This window comes from Ranitomeya variabilis, chromosome 3, assembly GCF_051348905.1.
Source record: "Ranitomeya variabilis isolate aRanVar5 chromosome 3, aRanVar5.hap1, whole genome shotgun sequence".
Taxonomy (NCBI): domain Eukaryota; kingdom Metazoa; phylum Chordata; class Amphibia; order Anura; family Dendrobatidae; genus Ranitomeya; species Ranitomeya variabilis.
Window position 1 is genome coordinate 781518015 of NC_135234.1, and position 11022 is coordinate 781529036.

Consider the following 11022-nt stretch of genomic DNA (forward strand, 5'->3'; position numbering starts at 1 on the left):
ATAGGACAGAGCTCAGGGATAATAGGGCAGAACTCAGATAATAAGGTAGGGATCAGGAATAATAGGGCAGAGCTCAGTGATAGTAGGGCAGAGCTCAGGGATAATAGGGATGAACTCGGATAATAAGGTAGAGATCAGGGATAATAGGGCAGAGCTCAGGGATAATAGGGCAGAGCTCAGAGATAATAGGGTAGAGCTCAGAGATAATAGGGCAGAGCTCAGGTATAATAGGGTAGAGCACATGGATAATAGGGCAGAGCTCAAGCATAATAGGGCAGAGCTCAGAGATAATAGGATAGAGATCAGGGATAATAGGGCAGAGCTCAGGGATAATAGAGCGGAGCTTAGGGATAATAGGGCAAAGCTCAGGGATAATAGGGCAGAATTCAGATATTAAGGTAGTGATCAGGGATAATAGGGCAGAGCTCAGGGTTAATAGGGCAGAACTCGGCTAATAAGGTAGAAATCATGGATAATAGAGCAGGACTCAGATAATAAGGTAGAGATCAGGGATAATAGGGCACAACTCAGATAATAACGTAGACATCAGAGATAATAGGGCAGAGCTCAGGGATGATAGGGCAGAACTCAGATAATAAGGTAGAGATCAGGGATAATAGGGCAGAGCTCAGGGATAATAGGGCAGAGCTCAGAGATAATAGGGTAGAGCTCAGAGATAATAGGGTAGAGATCAGGGATAATAGGGCAGAGCTCAGGGATAATAGAGCGGAGCTTAGGGATAATAGGGCAAAGCTCAGGGATAATAGGGCAGAATTCAGATATTAAGTTAGTGATCAGGGATAATAGGGCAGAGCTCAGGGATAATAGGGCAGAACCCGGATAATAAGGTAGAGATCAGGGATAATAGGGCAGAGCTCAGGGTTAATAGGGCAGAACTCGGCTAATAAGGTAGAAATCATGGATAATAGAGCAGGACTCAGATAATAAGGTAGAGATCAGGGATAATAGGACAGAACGCGGATAATAAGGTAGAGATCAGGGATAATAGGGCAGAGCTCAGTGATAATAGGGCAGAGCTCAGGGATAATAGGGCAGAACTCAGATAATAAGGTAGTGATCAGGGATAATAGGGCAGAGTTCGGATAATAAGGTAGAGATCGGGGATAATAGGGCAGAACTCAGATAGGCCAGAGCTCAGGGATAAGAGGGCAGAGCTCAGGGATAATTGGGTAGAGCTAAGGGTCAGGTATAATAGGGCAGAGCTCAGGGATAATAAGGCAGAGCTCAGGGATAATAGGGCAGAACTTGGATAGGCCAGAGCTCAGGGATAAGAGGGCAGAGCTCAGGCAAAATTGGGCAGAGCTAAGGGTCAGGTATAATAGGGCAGAGCTCAGGGATAATAAGGCAGAGCTCAGGAATAATAGGGCAGAACTTGGATAATAGGGCAGAGCTCAGCGGTAAGAGAGCAGACCTCATGAATAGTAGGGCAGAGCTCAGGAGTGATAGGGTAGAGCTCTGGGATAGTTGGGGCAGAGCTAAAGGTCAGGGATAGTAGGGCATATCTAAGGGATAATAAGGCAGAGCTCAGGGGTAATAGGGAAGAGTTCAGGGATAATACGACAGCTCAGGGATAATAAGTCAGATCTTAGAGATAATAGGTTAGAGCTCAGCTATAATAGGGCAGATCACAGATATGATAGGGCAGAACTCAGGGATAATAAGGCAGAGCTCAGGGATAGTAGGGAAGAGCTCAGGGATAATAAGGCAGAGCTCAGGCATAATAGGGAAGAATTCAAGGATAATAATGCAGAGCTCAAGGATAATACGGCAGAGCTCAAGGATCATAGGGCAGAGCTCAGCTATAATAGGGCAGAGCTCAGGGATAATAGGGCAGAGCTCAGAGATAATAGGGAAGAGATCAGGGCAATAGGGCAGAACTTGGATAATAAGGTAGAGATCAGGGATAATAGCACAGAGCTCAGGGATAATAGGGAAATACTCAGGGATAAGGGCAGAGCTCAGAGATAATAGGGCAGAGATCAGAGCAATAGGGCAGAGCTCATGGATAATAAGGCAGAACTCAGCAATAATAAGGTAGAGCTCAGGGATAATAAGGCAGAGGATGCAGATAAATGTCCAAGATTTAGGGTTTCTGCTGGCTTTTATGTCTCTCCCCATTACTTGTATATAGCCCTCTCTTTATCATGTGCCCCTCAGAAAGTTTGTGAAGTTCTTGTCTTCTCCTCTCTAATCACGTCTCGCCCCTTACAGGTATCTCCGTCAGTGTTTCCACCTTCAACCTGGTGGCCATTGCCATTGAACGGTACAGCGCCATCTGCAATCCCTTGAAATCGCGAGTCTGGCAGACCCGATCCCACGCCTACAAGGTGATCGCTGCCACGTGGATCATGTCCATCTTCATAATGATCCCGTACCTGGTGTACAACACGTTGGTGAGCTTCCCCATGGCCGGGAACCAGGAGGGCTACCAGTGCCGGCTGAGGTGGCCCAATAGCCAGGTGCAGCAGGCATGGTGAGCGATGCCAATGTACATTATATACCTGTTAGCCTCACACGTGGTCATCTGTCTCCTCACTCCTCCTGGTGTTCTCATTTATGCCCCCCTCCCTCGTTATTAAGCTCTTTGTGTGATGTAAGGCTCTTATAGAGCAGGAGGACACAAGCTAGATTACTGCAGGTTCTCCGTGGTGAGACCTGCTGTTGATAAGGTCTCATAAATTCTGTTTCTGGGGACAGACATGATGGCAGGGGTGCAGTGGGAGCGGCTGCCTGGTGTAAGACGATCCAGAGAGGACAATGTCTCCATGGGGAATATAAGGCCGGAGAAGGTCATAAGCTCCACAAGGACACAGTATCTCATATTTACCTCCAGATTACAAGCTCTTAGTAAACAGGAGCGCAGCCATGTTACGCTAGCTACAACACGAGAGAACCAGGGCATCACAGGTCCCTGACCTCCACAGCACTATGACCATCTCTAAGAAGTGAAATCCGGAGCATCAGAGGCTCCTGACCAGGAGCCGGATCTCCACAGCACTGCAACCATCCCCGAAAAGTGAGTACCAGAGGTCCATGACGAGGAGCCTAACCTCCACAGAACTGCAACCTTGTCCAAAAAGTGACAACCAAAGCGTCAGCTGCTCTGACCAGGAGCCTGACCACCACAGAACTGCAACCATCTCCGGGAAATGAGAACCAGTGTCAGCGATCCCTTACAGGACCCTGACCTCCACAGAACTGTGACCATATTTTAAGATGTGAGAACCAAAGCGTCAACAGTCCTTGACCAGAATCTTGACCTCCATCCGCACTGTGACCATACCCGAGAAATTAGAGCTTCAGAGTTCCCTGACCAGTAGCCTGACCTCCATCGACACTACGAACATCTCCAAGAAGTGAGAACCAGAATATCATCTGCTCTGACCAGGAGCCTGACCTCCACAGAACTGCAATCATCTCCAAGAAGTGAAAACCAGAGCGTCAGCAGTCCTTGACCAGAAGCTTGACCTCCACCCGTACTGTGACCATCTAGAAATGAGAGTGTCAACATTCCCTGACTAGGAGTCTGATCTCCACCGGCACTATGAACATCTCTGAGAAGTGAGAACCAGAACGTCAGTAATCCTTGACCAGTAGCTTGACCTCCACAGAACTGCAACCATCTCCAAGAAGTGAGAACTAGAGCATCAGCAGTCCTTGACCAGAAGCTTGACCTCCACCCGCACTGTGACAATCTCAGAGAAATTAGAGTGTCAGCGTTCCCTGACTAGGAGTCTGATCTCCACCGGCAGTATGAACATCTCTGAGAAGTGAGAACCAGAATGTCAGCAATCCCTGACCAGGAGCCTAACCGCCACAGAACTGCAACCATCTCCAAGAAGTGAGAATCAAAACGTCAGCAGTCCCTGACCAGGAGCCTGATTTCCACAGCACTGCGACCATCTCTGAGAAGTCAAGACCGGAGTGCAACTGCAGCTGCTAGAAATGGACGAGTCTGACCAGTGATACGTTCATTTAACCCTCCGATAATGATCAGACAAGAGGAGCCGTCAGTCTTTGAACAAACCTTCCTAAGAAGATTTGTCTTCCATCCGTGTCCAGTTTGTATGGTAGTAACGGGCTGTATGAACTAAAGAGCGTGACTGCACATGTGTGATGATCGTCCACCAAATTGCCCCATCCATGGTAGTTTGACCATTAACGTTCTTCTATATATTGTGGACCTGTCACTCACCATAAATATGTCGTTTACTCGGCGTAATCACCTCTGTTCTCCAGAATCCGGAGATGTTTTTCTTTTGTTCCTGCTCCTCTCAGGTTCCTGAGATACAGTATGGCCCTCTCTTTGAATTATGCAAATCTAGTCCTGTTAACTAAGTGGGTGTGGTCATCCAGACACACCTACAGAGAAGAGCTGAAGACTACACCCACTTGAATAACAAGACTAGATCTATATAATTTGCAGAGGGTAATAACAGAGAGCAGGAAGAAAAGAAAAACATCTCCAGATTCAGAACAGCAGCTCCGACCTCTGATCAGTCCGTGGTTGCAGTCATACTTTTCTTCTGTGGCCAGCATCGTCAGTGTGGCATTTCTCAGATATCCAGGAGTCACACATGGTGGTAGTACAGATCCCACTGGTGTGACGGGACGCACATTGAGCATTAGGCGATCACAGATTAAACTGTTAATGGGCTCTGTTGTGTAGGGGTTTTGTGTAACTTGTGGCCCTTAGGGGCCCTGGCTTTGAACTAATGTTCAGCTGGTGTCCTGTGTCTTGTCTCTTGGCCAGGTACGTCATCCTGCTCACCGTGCTCTTCTTCATCCCCGGGGTGGTGATGATCGTGGCATATGGACTCATCTCACACGAGCTCTACAGAGGCATTCAGTTTGAGATGGACCTAAACAAAGAGGCCAAAGGTACGTAATCCCCAGGGTCCCGCAAATCCACCAAGATCTCCACATTACTATATTCCTGAATTACCGGATGCTATCTTGGAACGGAGGTAGGGTTCTAGTTTTTAATTTTCTTTTTGGGAGGCATGAAAACACGTCACACAGAATAGAAATAGGTATATCATCATCCTACAGTCCCAGGAAGGGCAAGAGTTAATCAAGGGGATCATTATCTGATGGATATAACCCAAGGCAGGACATGGATCAGATTCATTAGCATGACAGCCTCAGATCCACCTCTGCTGACGCCCCAGGTCCACCAAGGCAGACCCCCCAGATCCACCTCTGCAGATGACCCAGATCCACCAGGGCAGATGCACCAGATCCACCTCTGCCATCACCCCAGATCCACCTCTGTAGACACCCCAGATCCACCAGGGCAGATGCCCCAGATCCACCTCTGCCGACACCCCAGATCACACCTCTAAACGCCCCAGATCCACCAGGGCAGAGGTCCCAGATCCACCTCTGCAGACTCCCCAGATCCACCTCTGCAGACACCCCAGGTTCACCTCTGCATATGCCCCAGGTTCACCTCTGCATACACCCAAGATTCACCTCTGCAGACGCCCCAGATCCACCAGTGCAGACACCCCAGATTCACCTCTGCAGACGCCCCAGATCCACCAGTGCAGACACCCCAGATTCACCTCTGCAGACGCCCCAGATCCACCAGTGCAGACACCCCAGATTCACCTCTGCAGATGCCCCAGATCCACCAGTGCAGACGCCCCAGATCCACCAATGGAGAGGCCCCCGATCCACCAGTACAGACGCCCAAGATCCACCAGGGCAGGCGCCCCATACCCACCAATGCAGACGCCCCCGATCCAGCAGTGCAGACTCCCCAGATCCACCAATGCAGACACCCCAGATCCACCAGTGCACACGCCCCAGATCCACCAGTGCACACGCCCCAGATCCATTATCTGCATAACAGTGTGCAGAGTTCACATTGCTGGAAATGAAGACCAGTATAAAGATTGTGATTCCCTCCTGTTTCTGAACTCACGGCTATTATTTTGAACGCTACTGTAAAGATTAAAACCTTTGTATCGTTTCTCTACTTTGCAGCCAATAAGAACGGCGTCAGCGTCTCCATATCGGCATCTGCCAACAGCTGCGACGAGAGTGACGGCTGCTACATCCAGGTTAACAAACGGCGTAACACCATGGAGATGTCCACCCTGACTCCAGGCGACTCCAGCAATATGGACCGCGCCCGCATCAACAACTCCGAAGCCAAACTCCTCGCAAAGAAGCGCGTCATCCGCATGCTGATTGTCATCGTGGCCATGTTCTTCATCTGTTGGATGCCCATCTACGTGGCCAACACCTGGAAGGCCTTTGATGAGAAGTCGGCCTATATCCTGCTGACTGGAGTTCCCATATCCTTCATCCATTTGATGTCTTACACGTCTGCTTGTGTCAACCCCATCATCTACTGCTTCATGAACAAGCGCTTTCGGAAAGCTTTTCTGGCCACGTTTGCAAGTTGCATCAAGCCTTGTCGAAGTTTTCGTGAGCCGGAGGAGGACATTGGCGCCACAGGGGTCTCTCTGTCCAAGTTCAGCTACACCACGGTCAGCAGCTTGGGGCCTCCCTGAGCGTCTCACACAGACGGATTGGGACTCCCCTCTCAGGACTCCAGTATAGACCACACATCCACCATCCTGGCGCCCCATGTAACGTGCGGGCGAGCTGCTCTCTGATGTCGCCCGGCCACTGATGGACCTCACCACTGGTTCCTCCTTTTTCCCTTGTGCTGTCTCGTTTTTTCACTGGAACCAAAATGATAGACACATAACATGAGTGCGGCTCCGAGGACGCAGAGACAATCCGTCATGTCGTACCTGTCTTGTAATCTAGTGTGGAGGCGCTCACGATATCAGACATGGGGCTGCGGACACCATACGGTGCCGTGAGGGTCTGCACCAATCCTTAATCTGTCTCATCAGAACTAGGGATTGTGGGAGTACCAGAGGTTGGTGACAATATAACGCCGGGGTCCTGAGGGTCCACCTGGGGTCCTGTGGACATTCCTGGGGTTCAGAATTCTGCGCCTAGTGCTTGGGTCCGGGGTTCTACGGTCAGCGTCCGGGATTTGGATTTTGTAGCCAGCGCTGGTTTCCAGGGTTCTGTGGGTACAGGATTTCACGGTCAGCGCTGTGATCCGGATTCAGCGGTCAGGGCTGGGGTCCGGATTCAGCGGTCAGGGCTGGGGTCCGGATTCAGCTGTCGGCGCTGGGGTCTGGATTCAGCGGTCAGGGCTGGGGTCCATTCTTGCATCTTCTTGGGTCTTCTCCACAGACTTGGATCCCGTTTTCGTTACACATTTGCACAGCCCTGAGGATTATTGTGAGGATGAATTCACACCTGCCACCCAGGGTGCGGATCACTCCTGTAGATAAGTGGAGGCTCCCGGTCGGGGCGGCTGGCCGTCAGTGTAGGATTGCAGTGCGGCTGCCAGTCTGCTCGCCTGCCAATCTGCATGGACTCTGCGGTTGGGCCGGTGGCGGCTGCGGCCTCACTGCTGGATTTCTGGGTTGCTCTTTGCTTCATTCCAGCATCAGTGATAAATATTTAATCAGCGATGATGAATTATATATCAGTGAGGAGCGGCGATATCCCCTGATATCCAGACGTATCACACGCATGGACGGGCGACGCACGAAATACATTAATTCCTCTCCTAATGGGGCGGCGCAGGGTGAGCTGTGTGTGCAGGCAGGGGTGTAGGAGAACATCTACAGTGTTCTAATACTGCCAGTAATGTGGGGTGTTATCACCTGGGTAGTCACCGTGAGCTGAGACTAATGAGAAGCTCGGCTCTGCTACATTTGACACTCAGCTTTGCTAGATCTGACTCTAAGCTCTGCTACATCTGACTGTCAGCTCTGCTACAACTATACAAAGCTCTCCACAATTACAATACTTAAAGGAGAACTGCAGTCGCCCATGAACCTTCACCTCCATGTCCGTATTAGCGCCTCCTGTGGAATATTAGTGTCCTGCCCAATGTGTTACTCTACTCTGAAGTTGTCGTGTAAACAGTCCTAAGTCCCACCAACAAGTAGAAGGATCCATATAGTCACATTCAATAGGTTTCATGTCTCATCTTCACTCCTTCAGGGATCATTGATGTCACATTATACGTCTGGTTTTCTCTCGTGACTGTCGGGTTGAATAGTAGAAGTGTCCGTGGCCGCTACGTGACCGCATCATTGTCCCTCCTGAGTCACGGTGGATGCTGCCGCACTACGCTATGTCCTTGCTGTGGATTAAGTGCTGCAGGCCGGCGACGAGACCGAGGTTACTGATATTCCCAGGGCCACTCTAACGCCCACGACGCGCGCCGGGGCCTGCATGCTGCGACCTTGGAGGGAGAGTTCCTGTTACACACCCTTTATAGCAGTGCTGGGGACTCCGGGTGATAACTGTGCCGCAGGACAAGTGACACAGCCCGGAACAATCACTAGTTAATGTAAGGAGATCCTGGAGGTCTACAGTGACAGGCGGCTGCACCAGAGACCTTGAGCGACGCGGCCGCCATATAGGAAGTCCGAACATTAATAGGTGCTGGATCTCGTACAGCAACTAGAAATGGCGGCTTCTGGGTGATGGCAACGAAGAATGTCCCATCCATCACAGCTACACCAACATTTATACAAGAAACATGATGTGGGCCTGATCCCAGCCGCCCTCCATGGTGTGAGGTTGACTCCGGCCACCCGCCATAGTGTGGGCCTGACTGCCCTCCATGGTGTGAGCCTGACTCTGGCCACCCGCCATGGTGTGGGCCTGATCCCAGCCGCCCTCCATGGTGTGTGACTTGCACTGGCCACTTTCCATGATGTCGGCCTGACTCTAGCCGCCCTCCATGGTATGGGACTTGTCCTGGCCGTTTTTCATGATGTCGACCAGCCCCCTGCCAGAGCGTTGGTCTGACACTGGCCACCCTCCACAGCGTGGGCTTGAACCCAAGCTACCACCACAGTGTGGACCTGACCCCGGTCGCCCCCTTCATGGTGTGGGCGTGACCCTAGCTGCCATCCATGGTACGGGCCAGACCTTGGCCCGTTGCCACGGTGTGGACCTTACCCTGGCCACCCTCCATGGTGTTTGCTTGACCCCAAATGCCTTCCATGGTGTGCAACTTACTCCAGCTGCCTGCCACGGTGTGGTCCTGACCCTGGCCCCCTTCCTTGGTGTGGGCCACATGTTGGCCAGCTGCCAAGGTGTGGTCCTTGACTCTGGCCGCCCTCCATGATATCGGCCTGACGCCGTTCAGTGTAGGCCTGACACCAGCCGCCCTCCATGTTGTGAGCATAGCCCTGGCCTCTTTCCATGGTGTAACCCTATATAAATCCGCATAATATGATAGCACTACTGCTACATAACCCTATTTAATGTGGATTTTGGGGTCTCTATGTGAAGAAATACAACTGTGGTCAAGGCTCGCGGCCACTGTGCACCTCCATTCCTGCCTCCTGAGTGGTGGCCATCCGTCACAGCCATATTGCCAACTTTCCTGGAATATGGAGGATTGGTCCAAGAAAAGTGAAGACCTTCCAGGTTCCATGGGAGGAACAGTGCCAATAACAGAGGCCGAAGCTTTTCAGGCGAGACTGTCCTTTATTATGCACATATATAAGTTTGTCGCCCCATTGGACTTCGTGCTACCCTGGGGTCGGTGGGTCTTGGCTGCCCATACCTGGATGGTAAAGCTCCACTCCACCCAACAGTTTACACAACCTGATGATCTGCACTCAGATTTGGGTTGAGGTTGCCTCGGCTCTGCACCTCCTCACTGCTATTATTAAGAGCAGTGGTGACAGGAAGTGTTGACATGGTTCCGTGATCCCCTTATATCGGTCTTCGTTGCACTGATGCCAATTGTAAATATGTTGCCATCAGTAAAAGCCAAATCTCTCCATTATATCTTGTATTTGGAATTGTCTTTGTACCTGCATCACCCACCAAACCCGTAGAAAGAGCACACCAGTCAACGGAGGGGCTACACACGTGACTCCGCATATCGAGACCAAACTCGAGTCTGAGACGTCTCCGGCCATATTCACGAAGCGATGGACCTGAAGATGATATATGTGTCTGTACGTGATCATTACTGTGCTGGAATAAAATATCTACAGAGGTCTCATAGCATCCATGTGTATATAGCGTCACATCCATCCCCGGGAGTTACAGAGGCCGCGTGTGTATATAGCGTCACATCCATCCCCGGGAGTTACAGAGGCCGTGTGTATATAGCGTCACATCCATCCCCGGGAGTTACAGAGGCCGCGTGTATATAGTGTCACATCCATCCCCGGGAGTTACAGAGGCCGTGTGTATATAGTGTCACATCCATCCCCGGGAGTTACAGAGGCCGTGTGTATATAGCGTCACATCCATCCCCGGGAGTTACAGAGGCCGCGTGTGTATATAGCGTCACATCCATCCCCGGGAGTTACAGAGGCCGTGTGTATATAGCGTCACATCCATCCCCGGGAGTTACAGAGGCCGCGTGTATATAGCGTCACATCCATCCCCAGGAGTTACAGAGGCCGCGTGTATATAGAGTCACATCCATCCCCGGGAGTTACAGAGGCCGTGTGTATATAGCGTCACATCCATCTCCGGGAGTTACAGAGGCCGTGTGTATATAGCGTCACATCCATCCCCGGGAGTTACAGAGGCCGTGTGTATATAGTGTCACATCCATCCCCGGGAGTTACAGAGGCCGTGTGTATATAGTGTCACATCCATCCCCGGGAGTTACAGAGGCCGTGTGTATATAGCGTCACATCCATCCCCGGGAGTTACAGAGGCCGCGTGTGTATATAGCGTCACATCCATCCCCGGGAGTTACAGAGGCCGTGTGTATATAGCGTCACATCCATCCCCGGGAGTTACAGAGGCCGCGTGTATATAGCGTCACATCCCTCCCCGGGAGTTACAGAGGCCGTGTGTATATAGCGTCACATCCATCCCCGGGAGTTACAGAGGCCGTGTGTATATAGTGTCACATCCATCTCCGGGAGTTACAGAGGCCGCGTGTGTATATAGCGTCACATCCATCCC

General features: G+C 51.1%; 1 protein-coding gene across 3 annotated transcripts in view; it reads left to right on the top strand.

The window, feature by feature from the left end:
• Positions 1-10092, top strand: part of CCKBR (cholecystokinin B receptor) — a 120315-nt gene extending 110223 nt beyond the window's left edge. For 2 of the 3 annotated variants that reach the window (XM_077298978.1, XM_077298979.1), the window contains exons 3-5: positions 2233-2494; positions 4775-4902; positions 6013-10092. In XM_077298978.1, the coding sequence (XP_077155093.1) occupies positions 2233-2494; positions 4775-4902; positions 6013-6545 (923 nt within the window). In that variant the 3' untranslated portion in view covers positions 6546-10092. The remainder of the gene's footprint in view (positions 1-2232; positions 2495-4774; positions 4903-6012) is intronic. The other variant, XR_013224165.1, reaches the window with a different exon arrangement.
• Positions 10093-11022: the final 930 nt, after the last annotated feature.